The sequence below is a fragment of the Equus przewalskii genome, chromosome 29 (genome assembly GCF_037783145.1).
Source record: "Equus przewalskii isolate Varuska chromosome 29, EquPr2, whole genome shotgun sequence".
NCBI lineage: Eukaryota > Metazoa > Chordata > Mammalia > Perissodactyla > Equidae > Equus > Equus przewalskii.
This window is the reverse complement of record NC_091859.1, coordinates 30,505,428-30,529,391: the sequence shown is the minus strand read 5'-3', so window position 1 is coordinate 30,529,391 and position 23,964 is coordinate 30,505,428. Positions and strand designations below refer to the sequence as shown.

The 23,964-nt window shown below is 40.5% G+C and overlaps 1 protein-coding gene across 8 annotated transcripts; it reads right to left on the bottom strand.

The window, feature by feature from the left end:
• Positions 1-1,220: 1,220 nt before the first annotated feature.
• TMEM263 (transmembrane protein 263) lies at positions 1,221-19,021 on the bottom strand. 8 transcript variants are annotated; one of them, XM_070600186.1, is made up of 5 exons: positions 18,727-19,000; positions 18,252-18,298; positions 18,019-18,119; positions 7,927-7,996; positions 1,221-4,099 (listed from the first exon to the last, which is right to left on the bottom strand). In XM_070600186.1, the coding sequence occupies exons 4-5, from the start codon at positions 7,988-7,990 to the stop codon at positions 3,813-3,815; spliced, it is 351 nt and encodes a 116-aa protein (XP_070456287.1). In that variant the 5' UTR covers positions 7,991-7,996; positions 18,019-18,119; positions 18,252-18,298; positions 18,727-19,000; the 3' UTR covers positions 1,221-3,812. The 8 variants fall into 8 exon arrangements, with proteins under 8 accessions (XP_070456287.1, XP_070456285.1, XP_070456281.1 ...); XM_070600184.1 differs by having other exon boundaries at positions 18,252-18,317; positions 18,731-19,000; XM_070600180.1 differs by having other exon boundaries at positions 18,252-18,317; positions 18,727-18,973.
• Positions 19,022-23,964: the final 4,943 nt, after the last annotated feature.

Sequence of the window (23,964 nt, the reverse complement as noted above, 5' to 3'; positions counted from 1 at the left end):
TGCCTTTTTTCATTCTTGCATTCTTACTCAGATCTTCCTATAAATAAAATGTAAAATATTCAAAATCAACAACATAGCAAGGGGAGATATCCTTACATAAAACACTAGAGTCAAATTTTATTTCCTCTGTAAAAAAAAAAGGCCTCTAATAAAATTATTTCCTTTAAACCATTTATGTATAATCACTCAATTCACTTCTGTGGCAGAATGTAATTAGCTGCCAAAGTAAATGACGACCTGGAAGACTTCCAGTGAGCTCAGGTTGCACAGCCTGGTGAATCCAGCACACAGGCAGCACCGAATGCCAACAGCAGAATGAAGGACTAGTTCTTGAGTAGCCCCATTTCTGTTTCTGGACATAAGCTGAAGAAGTTGTGACTTACACTAATTCAAAACTGATGTGAGAAATTCAACTAATGTTAGCCTGCTCCATATTTATAAAAAAGGGAATAAAGAATACTTCCCTCATAAGATCCTCAGACTGATTCAATCAGATAAGGCATGGACAGTTCCTGGCAGGTAAGGAGATGCCCAGTAAATATCAATTTTCTACCTACCTACAACTGGTTCCCATCCCTCTGAGTCATTTCTGTCCAGTGAGAGACCTAAGGTGGTTCCACTGCCACTTAGGACAGAAGGAAGTACTCCCTACTTTATAATTCCTCCATCAGTTCCCAAATTTCAGAATGCACAAGAATCGCCTGCAGAGGTTGCTAAACTGCAGTCGTAGGCTCCACCATGCAGAAATTCAGCAAGGTGGAGTAAACCTTAGAAATCTGCATTTTTTTTTTTTTTTGAGGAAGACTGGCCCTGAGCTAACATCCATGCCCACGTTCCTCTATTTTATATGTGGGATGCCTGCCACACCATGGCTTGATAAGTGGTGCATAGGTCCACACCTGGGATCCGAACTGGCGAACCCCAGGCTGCCGAAGTGGAGCGCACAAACTCAACAGCTGCACCACTGGGCCAGCCCCGAAATCTGCATTTTTATCTTTATTATATATTTTGTATTATATACATTATTAGGGTTGTTTAAAATACATTTGTACTTCATTGTGTTGGCATCAAAATACATATTAGAGGTTTGATGTTTGTGCATTAGTATCAAAAAAATATAAAAATTGGCTATAGTACTTTCTGAACTGCTATGTAACTAAAAAGACTACCCTATTTTAAAATTTCCTTTATTTCCTTAGATCTTTATGAAACATTTCATCTTTTGCAGATCATAGTGCTTTATTAACAGATTCATGTATTCTTTTCCCATTCTTTTAATACAAAAAAAATTTATTCAATCATCAGTTCTTTCCCTCTGACATTTCACTAAGTACAGGATTCATAATGTCCACATTATTAGGTCAGTCCTTCAAGTGAGTCACAACTTTATCCTCGTGCCGAACACCCACTCAAAGGGTCAAATGAATAACAGGTGCCTCCAGGTGTATACAAACCACCGTAGTTTCTTGAAGTGAACTAGTACTGTTTTACAAGTCAAACTGCTAGTCTATGAAAATAAACTGGAAAAGACTCAAGTGTACAGCTGTGGATATCATCAAAGGGCAAGTTCATTTCAACAAGAACCTCTGACTAACTGATCATTTGTACAGTTCTCTGCTATCATTGCAAGAGCCTCTCCTGAACAAAGTTAGAGTTTGGAATTTAAAACAAACTTTATGAGATAAAATGTTCCAGGTGGCTTTTCTGTAGCAGAAATTAATTACAACCATTTTTCCTCAGCAATTTTAAAGACAAGCAAACTTGAAAATAAATATGCAAGCATACAGTGAAGTCTATATGTAGAAATTCAGGTACAAAGCACAGCAGAGCCCATGACTACAGAAGACAAATTAGAAATATAAACTAGCAGTGAAGAGTTTCTTTCAAATAGCAGGAAACAAGTTCTCCAATTCCATTATTTAGTTCATTATTTAGTGTTCATCTATTAATTCTGGAGTTTTTAAAAAAAAAAAAAACCTTTGCTAATTATGACATTTGACCAGATATACCAAAAAATATACCTTAAATCATACTGCATGAAATAATCATTTATTTGTGATGAACTCCTTAACAACTCTGAAGTTTTATGTACAACAGCGAGGTTCAAGAACCTTTGTAGATTTGCTTAAAATCCCTGCTGGTGTTTATGAAAGCTTTTAAAAGATAAGTTAAGTGATATTCTTATCCATTTGTTGATCCACATCATTAATGTAAAACTCTCAGTGCTTTAGAGACATTTTATTTAAGCCTTGGGTATTAAAGTGATATATTTTAAGCTCTCAGGGATGTTATTTTGATTTATTTATCCAGAGCATCACCTCCTTTCCTCCTCTCCCGCGCAAAAAAAAAGTCTGCGGAATGGAGGCAAATTTCCAGACTTATAGAAAACTAAGGTTTTTCAGACTTGGATTATAACCCTTAGTTAAGAGGAATGCCAAATAGATATGCAACTTTTTAAGTGTTTATGAAACTGAACATGAAACAAAAAACAAATAGATGAATTCCAGCTAGGCTGTATTCTTTGAGAATGACTGAGACATGATGAGACGTGTTAGTGAGACGTGACACACTTGGCGTCCATAATCAGAAACTTCAATGCCCTGCCTGCAGTGGACCTGGAAGCTAGTGCAAAGTCTACAGCTCCTTTAAAGGACTGCAGGATACCATGTTTGAAAAGCCTATAAACCACTGAAAACACTTAGATATATTTTCAAAACTAATCTATGGAGCCCATTTCATTCAGTTTAAAAGTCAGCCCTCACATATTTGTGTTTGCTTTTACTGTGTTTTTTGAAAAGGGGCACTGCTAGTATAAGCCATCTTAGAAATAAAATAGGTATGAAGAACTCTTTTTATATCTTGGATGCTTTAGGTAATTCTCAAGAACATTTATTTATTTGCTCCTCCTTAATAGGAAACTCTTCCAACATAGCTTCTGACCAGCAAAGAAATGTTCTTAGGCACCGTGAGGTGAATTAACGATGGAGCAGGAGCACAGGCTGAAGCGTATGATTTGGTTATAACTACTAACAGTTAACAAAAAGTTACCGAGCACTGTCTTATCTGCTGAGAGCAAGAAATGCCTTTACCCCACTACTCCTGAGATTCTTAAAAGGGAAAACTAATTTCACAAACAACTTTTAAAAGAATGCATATATAAGAACTGCACATATTTAGGGTATTAAAAAAGACGTTTTCTTTTGTAAGGCATCAATGATTAAATTAATACAATGCATATCTAACAGAAGATGGTTAACACTCAGCATCATAAAACGATTTATCTTTTCTTTTAAACTTCTCTAATTCCTGCTACTTTTACCAGCTTAAATAACAAGAAGAATGCCTCTTGGCCTAATCAACTATGGTTATAAAAAACCTAAGACATCTGAAACTATTAGGCACATCAAAGGTACAGTTTATGTAATTCAAGGTTCCCTTCTTAAGGGGCAGATGAGTCACCTGGCACATTATACATATGGAACTTACTGTAAAGATCATCCACTAAATTCAACTTTCACATTTTTAGTTAAACTGAAAGACTTATAGTAAATATTCAAATATACTGATCTTCAGTTACAACTGAATAAGTAACATTTTACCAGATAAAAAGCTGGACTTTAAGTATGAGAAACCTTCATACACTGTGCTAGTATTGGTCTCTTCTTTTTAGACGAAAGCCAGTCATCAATACTTTGAACACAGCAGTTTAAAAGATGAATGTCCAAAACAGGTGACTTGGTTGTAGTCCATAATTTACCAATTCAATGCCACTGGCATCATAATGCTGTGGAGAGCAAGTGTATCTCCATGTTTTAGTCAGATTTGTCTTTCTTCTTTCCTGTTAAGGGCACTTTGTTTACAACAGCAGACCCAACAGCTGTAACACCTCCAGCCACGGCAGACACGCCCCCTTTCACCAGCCCTATTCCCATGGAAGGCACAGTTGTAACAGCCGTTTTGGTCACCTCCAGACTCTTTCCACCAATCCAAGCCACACCACCAATGGTAGCACCAACAGCTCCCTTTGTAACACTGAAGATACCCCCAGTCACACGGGACAACATGCCTGGTTGCTGCTGTGGGTGATCTTTCATTGAACCTAATGAGAAAAAATATCATGAGATGGCCAAACATACGTCTTTAAAAGAGCAGTACAAATCACTAAGTTACCTGAGACTTCCCAACACTCAGGAGGTCGTTTGATAAGGCCACACAAATATAAATCTAATGAAGACAAAGAAGAACAAGGCTATACTTGTACATGTTTTTAAAATATCTTGGCCCAATGCTGAGTTGTAGTATCTTTGAGAAGAAATGCTTTAGAGACTAGACAACTTTCATAAAATAGAATCAATGTTTCCTTGATTTATGGTTTTGTTGCTGCTAATAAATAATCCTTATTTTATATCCTAAAAGGAGCATGAAAAAATTAAAAAACATATTTAGCCTTCATTTCCTTGACAGAATTCAGTCATTACTGAAACAGCCTTCTTCATTTAAAGCAGTGTTTCTCAAGGCAGGGGCTAGGACCCCTGGGTATCCCCAAGACCATTTCAGGGGATCTGCGGGGTAAAAACTATTTTTATAATAATACTAACATGTCATTTGTCTTTTTACTTTTCATTCTGTCACGTGTCTTCAGAATTTTCCAGAAGCTAAATGACGTGCAGTAACATCAGAGACTAAACACAGAAGCAGCTGTAAGAATCTAGTTGTCTTCTGTTAATCACAACATTAAAGAAATTTGCAAAAATTTAAAAACAATGTCACTCTGCTCACAAATTTTTTTTTTGTTTTGGAAAACAGGTGCTTTCCAAAAAATATGCTAATCATGTTAATATGTAACAGGTTTACTGGGTCCTTTTAATGAATAAAATAATCTCTCAGTTTTTGTTAATACAGTAAATATCAAAGGACATAAGCTCTCTGGGGTCCTCAATTTTTGCGGGAGGCAGGGAGACTGGCCCTGAACTAACATCTGTTGCCAATCTTCCTCTTTTTGCTTGAAGAAGATTGTCCCTGAGCTAACATCTGTGCCAGTCTTCCTCCACTTTGCAGGTGGGATGCCACCACAGCATGGCTTGATAAGCGATGTATAGGTCCGCACCCAGGATATGAACCCTTGAACCCTGGGCCACCAAAGTGGAGTGCACACACTTAACCACTACACCACCAGGCCGGCCCCAGGGTCCTCAATTTTTGAAAGCAGAAAAGCATCCTGAGACCAAAAAGTTTGAGAACTGCTAATTTAAATATATTTGAGTTTCTGCTCTATGTGCTCCTTAATAATGTATTTAAAGAGCTAATGCTATGTAAAAGTAGAAAATTATTCGCTTAAAATCATGTTACCTACCTAAAATCATTTTTGTAGTGTTGAGAAATTACAGCTATGGTTAATACTCAGTAATTCTTATAGAAGAATATGTAATTTAAGTATCTAGTTTGTAAAAACTCGTCAAACACTCCCAGAAATGGTAAAATCAATATGCAAAAGTCAGGGGCCAGCCTAGTGGCACAGAGGTTAAGGTTGTGACCTCCACTTTGGTGGCCTGGGGTTCACCAGTTCGCATCCCAGGAGTGGACACAGCACCACCCTTCAATTGCTCCTGTGGAGGCATCCCACATAAAGTAGAGGAAGACTGGTACAGATGTTAGCTTAGCAAAAATCTTCCTCAAGCAAAAAGAGGAAGAGTGGCAATGGATATTAGCTCAAGGCCAATCTTCCTCACCAAAAAAAAAAAAAAAGAAAGAAAGAAAGAAAAAGAAAAAGTCAGATTTAAGTCATGAGTTTGCTTTGTTTTTTTTTAATAGAGCCACTCAAATTGGCATGAAACCTCAAACTCAAGCATAAAATGACTAGCAGAAAGATTTCATAAAAATTTGCTTATGCCAGCCTCAAACGAACACCCAGGTCTTTTCTCCTTTGTAATCTAATGATTTAGGCAGCAACAACACATAAGCAAGGGTATTTTTATTTTTCTAAACTTCATGGAAAAATACTTGGTAACTATACAATTCAGGCTTTAATCACTAAAAAGGTACAATCTCACATAAAGAAAGGTAAATTCTTGGGTAGGTAAGTCCAACCAAGATAACCAAAGACTAAATCCTAGCAGAAGGTGGCTATTAAGGAAAGACAACATTGGGAAACTGACAATATTTGAAGGAGAAAACAATTTTGAAAATCAGGCTTTTCTAATACACAAGGCACAAATTTACCCTGAGATAGATCTTCTTTTCATTGTTTGGAGGTTGTCATCCTACTACAAGTAAGAAAATCTCATCGATTAGTCAAAATAGTTCACAAAGATATAGCAATGGCTAAATTTATTTTTTAAAAGTCAAATTTTTATTGAAACTGAGTACTAAGCAGAGTTAATATATATTTTTAAGTAGCTGAAATAAATGACTTAGATATGCATTTGAACATATTAATTATAAAATTATGATGGAAAGGGTTACATAATTGGTAATTCTTTTGTAATCTAGTTCAGTAACACTAAGAAAAAGGGGAAAATCCTGATTTGAGTATAAGATAGATAACTGCCTCATGCTGAATAGCTCATTAGTATTATCCTGCTATGCCAAATTTGGTGCACACGCATTTAATGAAGACAATTTTCTTAGTCAAATCAGATAAATATTAATGCTGCTGATCTCTTTAATTACAGTGTGCTCTTAATTACCACCATATAAGTTATCTGCTTTGCAGACTACTCTTGTTTAGCAGGTTGCCATATAAGGACAGGAAATTCCTGAAGCTTGTTCTCTTCCTTGACAGTCATGCTCCTAGATGGCCTTTCTCTATCTCCTTCCTGACTCCTTTCTCAGAGAGTCCTTATTAACTTTCTCATTGAGCCCAAACTTTTCTTTTCAAAATTCTAGCGTTCTAGTCCTAAAAAATAAAACAAGGATAACAGCTAAGCTAGTAATTTTCCAGGCTATTCCTCCAACAAACTAAACTAAACTAAACTAAAACTAATCAGCCAGTTACCTCCATCATCGTTTAGGCTTAAGTATGAACTTTTCATTGTGTTTATTTTCCTAGCAATTTCATTTTTGTCTACCAACATAAGAAATACAGGAAGAAAGTTCTGGAGAGTGGCTAACAGAGCTGGGAAGAAAATCCAATACCTAGAGTCACAGCTTCCAGCCCCAGCCTCTTCCCAGAGACATTCTAGTCTGTGCTACTCCAGGCTGGTCTGTTGGCCACTTCATCCCTTTTTCTTCAATTTGATTCTCTTTCTTACCTAGTATGACTGTCCTGTACAAACATGCAGTTATCCAAAGAGATCATTATTTGGATTAAGCTTAATTATATTCTGTGCCAAAACCATTAAAAAATGCCTGTAATCATTTTCTGTATATAGTGAGGACATTCAGGTATGCAGTTAGTGTTTCCATGGGTTTTTACAGTCAAAGAACGAATAAAATGATTCATGATTTCACAATTTTCAAACTAAAAGAGAATTTAAATTAAGCAGACTCTAAGACTATGTATTAATACAGGGAGAGAGAGCTACCAATTATAATGTAATGATTAATAGGAGTTTAACAACAAATCTCAAGTACCTCTTGAATTGAGTTTTTGTATGCATGACATCAAAACTAAACATTATCCATCCTTCCTCTGCACCCTACCCCAACTCTTTACGAATGAAAGGATACTCTGACTTGTGAAACGGCCTTAAAAGAATAAAAGAGTAACAGAAAAATAGATCTTATATAATAGAACAGTTACATTGTGTCTCTACTCACCAATATGTCTTTTCTTATTAGAGGATAAAAATGTTTATCTTCAATTACTTTGGGAGCGTATTTACTGACAAGGTAAACAGGTTATGTTATTTTAAATTTAATAAACAAAATCAGCTTTAATTCACTAGGATTTTTTTTCCATTCTTAGTGTTACAGAAGCACACATACCTTCTGGTGGTTCGTCACTAAGGTATGATGGGATTTCTTGTTGATTTTTATCTGCTTGATTCATGATCTCCTAAAAAACACACACACATTTCATTTTAACTTCAACTTATCACGTGTTCAATTAAGACAATCAGCTTTATTCAGATAAACAACATTTTACAACACCCATCACAAGACATCCTACTTTGTGGTGTTTAAGAAATATTTTTGTTATTTTTATTATTTACTAGTGGACAATAAAAATCTTATCTCAAACACCAACCAGGGGCCAGCCTGGGGGCATAGTGGCTGAGTTCATGCACTCCGCTTCAGCGGCATGGGGTTCGCCGGATCAGACCCTGGGCACAGACCTACGCACCACTTGGCAAGCCATGCTGTGGCAGGTGTCCCACACATAAAGTAGAGGAAGATGGGCACAGATGTTAGCTCAGGGCCAACCTTCCTCAGCAAAAAGAAGATTGGCAGCAGATGTTAGCTCAGGGCTAATCTTCCTCAAAACAACGACAACAAAGAAAAACATCAACCAAAGAGTGGTAGCCACAGTACTGTAAAGCTGTCCTATGTTGGTACTGCTGCTTCAACTTAAACTGAAAATTACCAATTGAAAGAGAGTTGGAAGGTGAAGGTTAACAGACAGAAACATTAGGTGCTTCCTCCTACAAAATATTGGTTAACAATAATTTATTTCATAACAGCCTTAAAGAAAAAACCATATTATGACTAAAAAAAAGTTCTATCTAAAAAATTTCTAAAAAGCATGACAACCTTCTCTTCTAAAGATAACACCACCAATCTGAGTCACTAAGAGATGGCTCTTGATTACTTTTTTATTGCTGTTTTTAGAGCTCTTATAAACAGAATTCAAAATGTACTACAAAAACATATATATATACTGTAATTACCTCTAAGTACAAGTAGTAAGGAACATAAAAAATAAAATAAGCTGTGCTGGGATAAAGAAAACACAGTTGAACTTTCTTTTCCCAATTTCCTTTACTATCTTAAAATGCTTTCATATTCACTTGACTAAGTAAAGATTAAACCAAGTCAAGACTGGTCTAAAAGATTTCTTACTTGGCCAGAAAACAAGGGCTGTCATCCTAGCAGTCAACTAAGTATTTCCTAGTCATAAAACCAGGGAGCCTAAATTATTTTATCTGTACATATACAATACAGATTTAAAAGGGTATTATGAAATCATGCCATTTGTGACAATATGGATGAACTCTGAGGGCATTATGCTAAGTGAAATAAGTCAGAGAAAGGCAAAGTATGATCTCACTTACATGTAGACTCTAAAAAAGCTGAACTCAGAGAAACAGTAGATTGGTGGTGGCTGGGGGCTGGGAGAAATGAGGAGATGTTGGTCAAAGAGTACAAACTTCCAGTTATCAGGGTTCTGGAATCTAATGTATAGCATGGTGACTATAGTTAACACTGTATTGTATACTTGAAAGTTGCTGAAACAATGGGTCTTAAAATGTTCTCACCATAACAACAACAACAGTAATTATGTGAGGTGAGGATATATAACCTTATTGCGGTAAACATTTCACAATATATATGTGTATCAAATCATCACAATGTACACCTTAAACTTACACAATGCTAAATGTCAATTATATCTTAATAAAGCTGGGGGGAAAAGGATATTGTGAAAACTAACAATGTACTTCAATACACTGATTAACAAATATTGACTGATTGATTAACAAATATTGGCACCTCCTATGGGCGAGGCAATATTTTACGTGCACAGGATATAGCAGTGATCAACAGACCAAAAAATCTCTGCCACCATGAAATGGACACTCTAGTGGGGGAAGACAATAAATAAGTATATGAAGAATACACTGTATGTCAGATGGTATTAAATGCTATAGAGAAAAAGGGATGGAGGGGGAGAGAATGTGATATTTCAAATAGGACAGTCTGTAAAGGCCTTGTTGTGGTGATATCCCAAAGGAAGTAAGGATACAAGATATTTGGGTGAAGAGTCCTCAATGCAGAAAAAACAGCAAGAGCAAAGGTCCTGAGATGGGAGTTTACCAGGAGCAGCAAGAAGAAACAGCCAGAAAAGTGTGGCATGGGCAGCATGAAAAGGCAGCAGGAGAGGAAGTCAAAGAGTGAGGCATGGATGGCATAGGCCCTTAGAGGCCATGGTAGTGTTTAGCTTTTAACTCTGAATAAGATGGGGAGCAGTGAAAGGCATTGAACAGACTAGTGACATGTTCTGATTTATACTTTCAAAAGATCATTCTGGCTGTCATGGGGAGAAGCAGCAAGACGAAAGCAAGAATAAAGGCAGAAGACCTGTTAGGAGACTTTGCAGTACATTCTCAAGGTTCATACATAGCGTAGCAGGTCTCAGAACAAACTGGTTAATTTTAAGTAGTCAAAGGAATGTCAGGAAAGCTTTCCTTTCCTTTATGATTCTCACTGCTTTTAAGCACCAAGTGATCAGATAAAACTTCATCCATATTTCCTTCTGTATTTCAATAATCCAAGCAAAAAATGTTGATGGCTAGAATGAGGGTGGTAGAGCTAGTGGTGGTGAGAAGTAGGATTTTTCAAAGGTGATTCTAATTTCATGCAATTCATCCTGCAGTACCTTTAAAACCTATACCCTGCATAAGATGGGGCTTCACCCCAGAGTCCAGCAGCACACATCATGTGCTTAATTAAGTATCTTTTAGTTGCTCCAGTGAAAACCCCGATTTAGGCCACTTATCAAGAGCACCTAATCTTATGCTAGTCTAGTTTGTGAATTAAGCAAATCATCCCACACACACTTAGAATTTAAAAAGGAATAGTAAAGACACATAATCTGACAAAAAAAATAAATGAAAAGAATATCAGCTGATGCATTACTGGGAGGAGTTCTTGGCTGATTTGCCTTAATTTTAAAACTCCCTTAAACTAGAAAGTTAAATTTATTTCCACTCATATTTATAGTTCTTTAATTTATTATGGTAGCTCTGAGATCAGAGAGCCTGAGTTTGAGTCCCAACTGCACCATAAACTGTGTGGCTGAGGACAAATAACTTCATCAGATCCTTGCTGTTCAGGAGAGATAAAGTAGAAATTAAAGATATTCTAGCCCTAACTCTAAGATGAGAATACTATTAACAAATTCAAACAAAACATGCAGAAATTCCTGGCAGAATACGTGTCTTCCTTCCTGAAGAATATAATTGTTTTGGAGCCACTTTCTTCCCCACTGGCCTGCTAAGTCCAAGAGGAGAGACACTTGGTCTAGCTTATTCATCACTGCGATCCCAGGATCTGTATACCATACACATATAAACCCGGCGGATCACCAGGCTGACCAACTAATCAATAGATGCCACCACACCCTTACAGAATTATGGGGAAATTATGTATACATATACATCTTACATATTTTAGCTGGAGTTTAAAAACAGGTATGATAGATGGCAACTAGACTTTTGGTGGTGAACACGATGCAGTCTACACAGAAACTGAAATACAATGATGTACTCCTGAAATTTATATAATGTTATAAACCAATGTGACCTCAAAAAAAAAAAAAGAAAAAACAAACAGGTATGATAGTAACTGTTATGTATTTCAAAACTGCCCTTCTGTATATATCCCACAAATTCCTACTGAAAGTTTTAACTTTTCCTTCTAATATGGAATCCCTTAACAAAATTCTTAATTTTTCCACATATATCTATCTTGTAATTTAAAAAAGAAAAAGACCACCATTTAAAAATACTGGAGCTGCTTTATACTATGACAGCATAAAAGACATATGCAAATTCATGTAAATAATATGAACTGACTTTATCCTCCTCTGGATAGGCAATGAGGAGCCATGAGCAGAGTAACATTGTCAGATCTGTGCTTTAAGAAGCTAAATGAAGCAAGAACAGATAGGACAGAGATATTAAATACAGTAGGTGGCTACTTTAATAGTCCAGGAAGATGGACTAACAATCTGAACTCTGCCAGTTTTTCCCTGTCTAAACAAACGTTTGGGCCAAAAACCTAAGTCACCCTTGATTTCCTTTTTTTTTACATTCTCATCTAATCAGTAAATTCTGTTGCCTAAATAAATCCAGAATACGGTCATTTCTCATCACCTCTACTGCTACCACTTTTGACTAAGCCCCTGTAATTTCTTACTTGTACTACTACAGATCTCTTCCTTGGTCTCTGAGCTTCCACTTTGCTCCTCCTTCAGTCTAGCCATGCCATACTTTGCTTAAAACCCTCCAACTGCTTCCTATTTTGCTCAGGATAAAATCCAGAGTCCTTCCCTTTGCCTTTGAGGCCCCACATCTAACACTGTGACATCATCTCCTACCATTCATTCTGCCTCTTGCTCATTCCAGTCTAGCAACTCAGGCTTCCTTGCTCATCCTCTCCTGAAAGGCTCTTCCCCAAGACATGTACTTGGCTTTCTTCCTTACTTCCTTCAGGTCTTTGTGCAAATATTCCCTTATCAGAGGTCTTCTCTGACCACCTGTAATAGATTAGCACCCTCCTACTCCTCTCCCCATCATTTTCACCTAACCCTGCTCTATTTTCTTCATTGCTCTTATTGCCACTTGATGTATATATCTGTTTACTTTGTGTCTCTCTCAATTAGAATGTAAGCTCCCTGAGAACAAGGCTTGGTTTTGTTCACTGCTCCATCCTCACAGCCTTAATCAATGCCTGATGTATGGTGGGCACTCAAATTCTTGAATTTTTTATATGAAGTAGAACATAACTTGGGTATTAATGTGAGATAAAAGGAGAATACAGGATGTAAAATTTCTAGTGTGAGCAACTAAGTAGACAGAGATGATGATGAAAACAGGGGCAAGAGAGGAGAAACCACTTCTGAGAGAAGATAAAGGACTTCTTGTTTATGTGTGGTAAAAACGCATGAGATCTACCCTCTAACATGTAACTGTACAATACATTATTGCTGACTGCAGGTACCCTGAAAGGACCTGTCTTTGAACAGCTGTATTTGAGATAGCTTCAGGGCATCTACAGGAGATGTTTAGCGGGCTTGGGATTTAAAAGGGGCCTGAAACTCAGCATTAAGTCTGAGTTAGAGTTGAGGTCCTGAAAGTGGTTTCAAGCGAGGGCTGCAGCTGTAGGGGGTAATATGATCAAGGAAAAGAGTGCTGAGAGAAGGAGACTGATAACCTTAATTAGGACTGCTCATCTTTAAGAGGTGAGTGAAAGAGAACCCAGCAAAAACAAACAAAATACACCTGAAAATGAACAGTCAAATGAGTATAGCCTCATGGAAGGCAAGAGATGAATCTGTAAGCTTCCTAAAGACACACAATGCAGACATTAAAATAATTTATGAAGATCAGATACTATGGGGAAATGCTAATGTTATGTTTAGAGAATACAAAAGGCATGTATCATATGATCCAATTTTTTTTAATGTGTATAAAAGGACCACAAGGAACTATATCAAAGTGTTGACAAGGACTGCCACCAGGGAGTAAATACAGAGAGAGAGAGGGAGAGAGAAATATATATATTTTCTACCATAAGTATGTATCGCTTTTGTAGTTAAAGAAAAAAGTATTCTTAACTCTTGTAAATCAGTGACACTCATAAAAGATATTTTTAAAGATTATGCAGTTTATCTACCTAGTTATTCTAGGTTTTTACCCTCAAATGAAGTTGAACCTCTAAAAAACAAAGTAACTGAATCACAAAATGCTGACTTGAAGAAAATGACATCATAGTTTCATTCGGCGTTATGTTCTTGGTAAAGAAACCCTGACAGAGAGCCTTATACAGGCTATTACTACACTGACTGTACCACACTGTTAAGGAATTACCCACTGTATCACTCAATAGCTTTGATATAGAGCTCCACATAAGAAATTTCTTTAGAGGTATTCAGAAAACCTTTTGTAATTCCCCAAATATTTGCTTCCCTTTGAGATCTATCTACCTTCCTATTTAAAAGATACAAAGATATGATGTCTCCTTTTTCCCTTTAGCTTCCAAGAAGCTTACAGCTAAAATCCCAGCTCAACTAGGTAGATTCCTGTGTCCTATTTCCCCATACACACACACACTCCACACTCCCTAAGACCTCCACTCTCATTGCTATTTTCCCTGATTTGCAATTTGAATATCTCATTTGTATTCTCACCATTTTATTACTACATGTTTTTTGTTTTAGTTTCTTTTTGGTGAGGAAGATTCGCCCTGAGCTAACATCCATTGCCAATCCTCCTCTTTTTTTTCTCTCTCTTTTGTTTGAGGAAGATGAGCCCTGAGCCTAACATCTGTGCCAATCTTCCCCCACTTTGTATGTGGGATGCCTCCACAGCAGGGCTGATGGGTGGAGTAGGTCCGTCCAGGATCCAAATCTGCAAACCTGGGGTGCCCAAGCACAGCACACAGAACTCCAACCACTGGGCCATGGGGCCGGCCCCATGGTAGTACATGTTTTTGTTGTAAGCTGACAAATAGTATTTGTAATAAGTGAGATAAAAATATTATTTGTATCCACATTAAGTTTAAGCATCACAAGAAATGATGCATACCAATATATGGTCCAAAGCTTTGTTTAAGAAAAAAAGAAAACTTTAAACTAGAATCATGCTTTTCAAAGGTACTTCAAGCATAGGCAGTGGTGTGCCAGGGGCTTCAATAACCAAAAGAGAGACGTGATGCACACATTTTACTACACAGTAGTTTAAAATACTGTTTTGCTTTTAAATATACACCAATTAAAAGTTAAATGAAAACTGCTTGGGACTTTTTTAAGACAACTAGACTTTCAAGAAATTTCATTCTTGCCTGGAGCTGCTTCAGAATATACTCTCAGATTTACCAGCTCTCTTCCCAGCCCTACCACACTCCCAGCTCCCCCAGGAGTTTACACTGCTCTTAAGTTAGGGGTGTTTTTGGTAGAAGAGTTTGAAATGTAGGAATCTAGACAGTACTATATAGAAACATTCGCAGTTACATTTAATATCGTTAGCAATAGTTACCAACAGGATTATCAATAAACAATAAAATAGAAAATCTGGAATCCTGCCAGACCAGGAGCCTGGCTACCTAGACTCTCTAGTCTACTAGAAAGCTCTAAGAGGCCACAGAGATTGATTTTTGTTTTGTATATATTTTTTTTGCTTTTTCTCCCCAAATCCCCCCCAGTAGATAGTTGTATACTTTTAGTTGTGGGTTCTTCTACTTGTGGCATGTGGGATGTCGCCTCAATATGGCCTGATGAGCGGTGCCATGTCCGCGCCCAGGATCCGAACAGGCAAAACCCTGGGCCGCCGAAGCGGAGCACCCATACTTAACCACTCGGCCACGGGGCCGGCCCCTGTATATTTTTTTTAATGTTTGAGTTTCTTGTACATTACTAGTATTAACAGGAAGTATGTAGTACTAAAATTCCTCTCAAATTCTTAAGAGTAATAAAAATTGTGTAAAAGCCGCAAGCATTTGGAATATATATATTTTTTCTGAATTCCTAATTTGATTATAAAATACCAAGTTACCTTATAAAGGTATTTTTTGCTAAAATCTTTAACTATCTGTAATGCCATCTGTACTTTTTACTCACATAAACCATTCCCAATCTCTACACACATATATGTGCCAAACTTTTAGTGATATTAGCTCCTTATGGATATCATCACTTTATCACTAAGGAGAAATACTTTTTATATTACCATCCCTGTTCATTATCATCATCACAGGGACCTGTTTCTTTTAAATTGGAAATTGTGAAGAGAAACACACCCCTAATCTCCTGAAACTGGGAAAGGTAAAGAATCTGCCTGTAAAATTTAAAAGTATGCACATGGAGACAGGTAACAATGGACGGTAAAGTATCAAAATGATCACTTTTAAATGTCACCATTAAACAAATTAAATTCTATGCAAACCATCTGCCCTAAACTCACCGAGTCGTCAGTTCAACATATCCTTAGGTTCCTACTGTGTGCCAGGCACCCTGTTAGGCACTGAAGATTTCAGTATGATTAAGCCAGACTTTAAAGGACTACTCTAAGCCAGAGTTTAAAATCCAGTGGGGATACACTTCCCTAGCACTTATCCATTTAGTTTCATTCAAAAACAAAAAAATATCTGCTCTCTAGGAACTCATAACGCACACACATTTCTATTAAAAACTGTACTTTCCTAATGGGGGCAATAAAAACAGAAAACAGGCTTTAGATCAGGACAAATAATTTAACTTATTCTGTGGACATAAATCAGTTTTACCATTTGGTCCTGACATGTGAACAGACTATTACAGTACCAAATAAAACTGGTTACAAGTGTGTTATCTTAAGGAATTCTGAAATGTGAAAAAGTCTTTGCTATAGACTGCAACTCATCAGCAGTTACTTTTAAGCATTTTAGGCCAAGGAGAACTAATTCCTGTCCAGAACAATAATATCATAGATATAGCAGCTGGCAAATACATTGAGCAAGGATTAGTAACAACATCATTCCCTAGAGGGTAATTTCTTCCAATAATAGAAATAAGTAAACAAATGCCTCTTAGGAACATTTTTTTTAAAAAAAAAGAAAACAGATGAATCAAGGCTGTTTGTGGATATTTGTAACATTTTATAAATAAAGATTTCATTAATAATGAAAAAAAGTCTGAAAACAGCATAAAAATTTGCCTATGGCTAAACACCCCTCTGTGTACCAAAGGAAGTTAAAAGCACTAACACACTGCATAAAGCCTAGCTTCAAAATGCTGTGCACAACAATCGACCTTCAAAGCCACTTCAGAAACCTGTTATTAAACAGTAAGTGCCAATTTCCCTATAAGGAAAAGACTATAAATGAATTACCTAAGTTTTTCTATATATTCTATATATAGGAACTTTGCCACATCCTCAACTCCAATGTTTTACAATCTTTGCAAAAACTACAAGGAGTTTCAAAAATACATTTATGCACAGCTTTAACACACATACGCCAACAAGCAGTGTATACAAAAACACCAGCTTACTGTTTTTAGTAAGCTTCTCTAGTTAACCAACTATCCTGAACAGGCTGCTTTTAAAAATGGCCCCTGCCCATTAAATCAACAGCAAACAGACTACAAGAAATGCACTGAACCTGACAGGGAAGAAAAAGTAATCTGCCAGTGACCACCTAGTGACAAGTAACAACCAACAGTATCAAAATGGCAATTTTTAAATGTTGTCCTTAAACAAAACATTAAGAAGAATTACAGTAAGCTATCAAACCAGATAACCAGTACACGAGTCCTCTTCGCTAAATTACACCTCATTAGTTCAACAGATATTTGTGTTCCTACTATAAGTCAGACACTGTTAGGCGCTGAGGTTTCAGCCTGAACAAGCATGTAAATGCCCTACTCTGAAGGTGTTTATATAAAATCCAGCGAGATAGCTTCAGGAAGTGGCCAAACAGCAAATGCACAACGACTGAAACAAAGAAAGGTAAAGGTTCTCCTGGAGTTAAAAAAAAAAAATCAAACATACACAAGAACCACTTAAACCTCGCTAACGATGTTCTCTACGTTTTTAGTGAACTTGGTTTCTGGTACATCTATTATAACAAAGACTAAAGAAATGAAAAGGGGAAAAAAATCAAAACAGGATGTATATGGGCTTATTAACTGTTACTTTCCTTTCTTTAAAAAAGCAGGCGTGAACACACACACGCACACATATACCTGTTGACGTAAAATCAGTCTTCCTAGGGAGCCCTTGAGAGCATCCACACCAGAGGAAGTTTTAAAGGTTAAACAATAGTATATAGCAAACAATTATAGATAGTAAAGTACTGTCATTTGGAATTAGCACAAGTGTTATAATAATAAGGACATAAGAAATACGAACTCTCCCTTTTCCCTAGGTGTTTCTAAACCTTTCCCGGCCACCTCTTCTCCCCCCACTGATCGCTTTAGGCACTAGCAAGTCTCTTTTTTTTTTCTTTCTTTAGCAGAGGGAGTGACGTGGCAGGAGAGGCAGAAAATGACCCCGGAGGAGCCGTGGCTAGGGCTGAGCGAGCACCTCCTCCCTCCGCTCCACGTTGTACACCAGCACACCCCCATTCCCATAGGGTTCCAGAATTTCTATGTCTTCTTACACAGAAGAGGCGATGCGTCTTCAGGAGAGGGGATCTGACGGCAAGTGGGAGCTGGGGGACCAGTCTTGAAGCTGCGTGTGCAGAGCAGGCACGGTGTTTATCTAGACTCGGGAGGCAGTGATGGCCCTGATGGGTGCTCCAGCGGTCGCCAGTCACCCCCTGGCGCCGCCAGCGCCTCTCTCCATTCCCACACTTTCAGCTTTAGGTTAGGCGTGGGGGTAGAGCTTTCCTACCTGGGAAGAGCACTGGGAATGCCCACTGGGGACCAAGGCTTGTGTGCCTGAACCCAAGAGAGTGGCCTGTCAACAGGTCAGGAGTTAGGGGGGCGAAGCAGCCCAGCACAGAGCCTCTCTGCCGCATCCCTCTCCCCTCCCAGGCTGCTGACGCCCTCCCACCCACATCCCCCAGCGTGACCCCCGAGGAGCTCAGAAATCAGGCGGAGGCTTCGAAGGAGAGCCCCCAATCTCAAACCACGGCGAGGGAGTCAGGGCCACGTAGAGAGGAGAAACCCCGCTAGCGAACCCCCACCCGCCCCCAACATCTTCCCGCCCCTCCCCCTTTCCCACTCAGTTCCCCCCAGAAGAGCCGCTCGGGGCAGCCAGGCCCGGGGAGGGGGGCGGCGAGGTGCAGGAGAGCCAACGGAAGAAGGCGACAGAGCGGAGGGCAGGAAGCCGGGACGGCGCCCCCCACCCTCGCAGCCCGACTCACTCACTGCCGGGGTCGCGGGCCGGCGCCCGAGGCCGGGGCCGGGGCCGGGGCCTGGCGGAGGGAGCGCACAGCACGGAGGAGGGCCGAGGCGGCCTGCGCAGCTGACACGGCCGCGGGCGGTTGCGGGCTCCGAAAGCGGCCCCCTCAAGCTGTGGAGCCAGAAGACTCAGTCGGCTGCGGCCTCTGGCTGCGGACGTGGCGCCCGACGCGACCCGCCCCCTCCGCCGCCTCCTCGGCTCCCGCCTCCTCCCGCAGCTCCGGCTCAGACGCGCACGCGCACCCGGGCCCCTCCCGCGCCCACCCGGCACACGCCCACCCGTTTTTCGAACTGCCCAACCCTCCCAGCAGCCCCCTATCTGCCTCCTCCCGTCGTGCGCACGCGCGACCCCCACCCCCCAGCAACTCCCCCCTCCCCCGAGGCTTGCTCCCGCCCCTTCGTCCCCTGGGTGCCGCCGCGGGAACCCCTGGCCGGCTGCGCACGCGCCTGCTCCCGGGGTCTCCCCGCCCCCTCTTCTCCGCCGTCCAATCAGATCGGGCGAGGGGCGCGGAGTCCCGGGAACGCGGGGGAGGTGGCCGTGCAGTTTCTGGCACTAACTCGGGCGTCCTCCCGAAGCCTTAGTTCCGCCGCGAGTAACGGTCCGTGGGAATTAACAACCTTCGCCCCAGGGAAGGTGGGCCGGTCGCCAATTTCAGCAGCTCCCTCTTCGCCCAGGGGCCCCAGCCTTCTTCCCTCACGCGCATCCCCTCAAGGGAGTGACGAGCTAGGCCTTCGCTCGGCCCTGCACCTTGGGGCTCTCCCCACGCCTTCAAGGTCCAGGCGACAGGGCTGCTCGCTGATGCTTATCATTTTTATTCTTATTTTGAGCCTCCAGGCCCTAGACCCGAGCCTCTGGAGAGCGGGCAGCCCTCTGGGGGGTTCGTCGTCGCTCCCCCCCGCTTCCCGCGGGGCCGAGGCTCGCCGCAGGGAGGGGGCGTCCGCCGGGAGACGAGGAGGGGCTGGGCGGAGACAGCGGCCGTGCGCCCGCCCTCGCCCCCTGCCGGCCGGCGCGGCGCTCCGCACGTCCGCCGCGGGGGCGGCGCGGCGCGGCTTCTGGAAGGTGCTGAGGAGGCGCGGTGAGCGGACGCCGTTTGGGCCTCGGCGCTGGTGGCGGCAGGCGTCTCCGCGCGTCCCAGTGCACGGTGGGGCGGGCTGACCGAGATGAGGTGCGCCAGGGCGGCTGGCGGGGCGAACGGCGCCCGCGGGCCTCCCCTCTCCACGCCGGCAAAACGGGGGCTTTTGAGAGAATCGGGAAAGGTAGCGGGTGTGAAAGGCCTTTGTAACCTCGGATGCCTTGGCCGGTGTGAGGGCTCCCTTCACAGTCTGGTTGGCAAGACGAAACACGCGAAGCCACCAGCAAATAACCTCACAAAAGGTTTTTCCAGAGCAAGATGGTGCTGAAAACCAGCTGTTGACGTGGCTCGGGAAAGCGCCCGCTAAGCAAGGAGAGCGTCCTGGAGGAAGCTCGCCCTGGCCCGGGACCTGGGAGGAGTGCGCTAAATGCAGTGGATGCGTTCAGCCTGACCGTTGATTTATCCCCGCGCAGCAGATCCACTCACGTTGCACTGAGGCTGTCGACATATTTTAGTGTTCCAGAACTAGAAGGGGAAGTGAAATAATCTTGGCACTTTGAAGTGATTTGAGCGCTGAGCAGCACCTGTGAAGGGTTGCGTTTACGCAGCGTGTGGAGAGGTGGATACCTGCTTGTTTTCTTATCCCGGAAACCTCTGTCCCTAACGGGTGACGTCTGCGGGGTGAGGGCCGGGCAGCACTGTGAAGTGCGCACTCACACTGTTTCTCCCTCCTCTTGCACTTCTCTCTACGAGAGAATTGAATCATTGTTAAAGTCTAAGTGACTGGTAAAACTGTAGCCACTCCTGGGAGATTTTGCATTTTTAGAGTTTTCCAAACCATAATCCGCAGCAGTGGTGGAAACCATCTCATAAACCAACCAAGATGTAGGGGAGCTGTTTTGGGGGCAGGTTGTGAGTTCACCAGAGCCGTCTGGAACCGCAAGTCTAGGTAGTCACGTATTGTAAGTCTGACGCTGGTCGTTTCTTATTGCCTTAGTTTTCTTACCTCTAAAAATGAGTAGCACCACTCAGTGCCCACCCACCCCTAGATCTAAAATGAAAGTAAATGTAATCTTGATGGGATGGCTTCAACAGAGGGATACTCTCTTGGTATCCGGTACCTTGGTGCAGCGGAAGTTTGAAGAAAGTCCGGCCCATTTTATGGGTTGAATCCACTCAGTTCTTGATTCCCGTTCTGTGACATCTCATTCTTAAATTATTAAAATGACACTTTTTTATCTTGGGATGTTATTTTGAAAGACTATATAATGTCCTAAAATAATGAGTCCTTAGTGCCTTCAAGCAGTAACTTTGTTTTAATGGAACAAATTCTTAATACAACCTCTATCAATTATCCAGTCTCTTCAGTGGCTGAGTTTTCCTCTGCTTGGTTGCACGCACAGAGACTTTTGCATTATTGAGAAATTAGATGTGACGATGCATACTTGACAAGGTGGGGTAGTTCAGAAAGTAAGGGCTGGAAAGAAGCAAGCTGGGAACTGGAAACAGGAAAGCAAAAAATAAATTATTTATAGGCTGATAGTACATTGAAGTTGAAAGGGATCCCAGTCCAACCTTCTCTCCATCACGAGTCTCCCTCCTGGCAGATGCTCAGTAATAGCTTTCATTGTTGTCAGTCACTTCTCACTGTTTCTGTGTGAAATCATTTAAATGACAAATCACTTGGTATAAGGTCCACACGTTTTCCTTTGTTTTGCCGTGTTTTTATGAATATATGTAATGCGTTATCCGGGCATTTTGAAATGAACTGGACAGTTAGTAGCTTTATATAGATTACCACCCAACCTAAATTATTTTGCTTTTCTATCCTCACTTTCTCACTACTCTTTGACTTCCGGGGCACAATTACCTGCACTATTCTTGGTTTTCTTTTCTTTGCCCCATTGTCTTTAGTCTTTTGTGATATTACAATAACTAAGATTTATTTGACACAAGTTTTTAGCATGTATCGTCTCATTTCTCGTCACAATCCAATGAGGCAAGTACTATTATTACCCCTGTATTCATATGAGGAAACTGAGGCATAGAGATGTCAGATAGTTTACCCAAAGGCCCACAACTAGTGAAGAGCAGACCTTGGAATTAAACACATTTTGTCTGACTCTGGGGCCTAAGTTTTTAACCACTATGTTCTGAGAAATAGAAAAGCAGTCTCTGACATGGAGTAACGGGGCTGGTGCTATCAGCTGGGTCTTGGTTTTGCTAGGAGCTGGCCTGGCACAGCTAGGCCTTGGTGTCTCCTGTTGAACATAAACAGTTTCAGAGCACGTCAACATCAGAAAAGGCCACTCCGTGACCGTGATGGATCAGGACAAAAATAAGACTACTCTATAATCATGTCTGAACACAGACAAAAATACGAGCCTTATCCAAGCCACCAAATGGAATACACAAACTGAAAATATCAAACTAATATGAGTGTCTGTTGCTTCTTTACCAATTACAGCTTTAGCCTCGTTCTAGTCTTCCCTCTTTCTACATAAGATGTATTAAGTTACGCAATCATGGAATTACCCCTGCTTCCTGACAGCATCAAATGTAGTGCAAAGTCCCCCAAATCACCTGACAAACACAAATCTTAGTATAAGTCCTTTCTAACACCCTCTTACTGAGATGCTTCACAGTTCCCCCATAGTATGTGTTCTCCCTTGCTGCAATGAGTAATAAGCTCAACTGGTTCAACCACAGGTGTGTTCCTGGTGGTCTTCGGCTAGAGAGCATTGACACTTCTTTCTGGGCTGTCCTCTACCATGCCTGTCTAGAGTGGAAAGCTTACTACTTAGGCATTTCTTGCCAGACAAAGAAACTGGGAACTGCCCTCCCGTCTCCAGCCATGGAATTGTCACACCAAAGCTAAAGGGTTATCTTCCTTTTTGTAGATTCTTTATAGAGTGTATGCTAAATGGAACCTTATCAAAAGGTAGGGGAAAGAAACAAATGATGCTGGAATAATTGGACATCATTTTGCAAGAAAAAAAGAACTTCAACCTGTCAACCCATACCTTGCACCACATGCAGAATAACTAAAAAGTGGGTCATAATGTAAAATTGTAAAACTTTTAGGAGAAAATACGGGGGAAAATCTTTGTGATCTTGGGTTAGACAAAAAATTTCTTAGATACAAAGCACAATCCATGAAAGAAAAAAATTCATAAAAACTGCTGTTTTGACAACACTGCTAAGAAAATGAAAGGATAGGCAACAGACTGGGAGAAAATATTTGCAAAACATATCTGATAAATGACTGTAACCAGAATATATGAAGAACTACAAGTCAATAAGAGGACAAACCAGTTTTTAAAAGGTCGACATAATTGAACAATCACCATAGAAGGTACACGGGTGGCACAAGAAACGATGCTCAACGTTAGTCATTAGGGAATGCAAATCAAAACCGCAATGAAGTATCACTACTTGGTTAAAATAAAAATAATTCCAGATGCTGTTGAGAATGTAGAGCAACTAGAACTCCTGGACGTTACTGGTGGGAATACAGAATGGTAGAGACATTTGGGAAAGCAGTTTGGCAGTTTCTTATGAAGTTAAATATACATTTATCATATGACCCAGCAATCCCACTTCTAGATATTTATCCAAGAGAAATGAAAACATGTCCACACAAAAACCTGGACACACATTTTATAATATCCAAAAACTGGAAACAATCTAAGTGCCCTTTAATTGGTGAAGGGATAAGCAAATGGTGGTACATAAAAACAATGGAATCTACTCAGCAATAAAAGGGACAGACTACTGCTACAACAACATAAGTGAATCTCAGATATATTCTTCTGAGTGGAAGATGCAAACTCAGAAGTCTGCATACTGATGCTTCCTTTTATGTGACATTTTGGAAAAAGTGAAACTATGGGGAAAGGAAACAGATCAATGTTTGCCTCTGAGTTGGGAGGGGTTGACTACAAAGGGGCTTGAGAAAATTTCGGGGGATGATGAAACTGTTCTATATCTTGAGTGTGGTGTGGGTTACACAATGTATGCATCTTTCAAAACTCATAGAACTGTACACTAAAAAGAGCAATTTTGTTGTGTGTAAATTATTTCTCACTAAGCCTGACTGAAAAAAGAAAGATGTTGGGATCGGGTAGA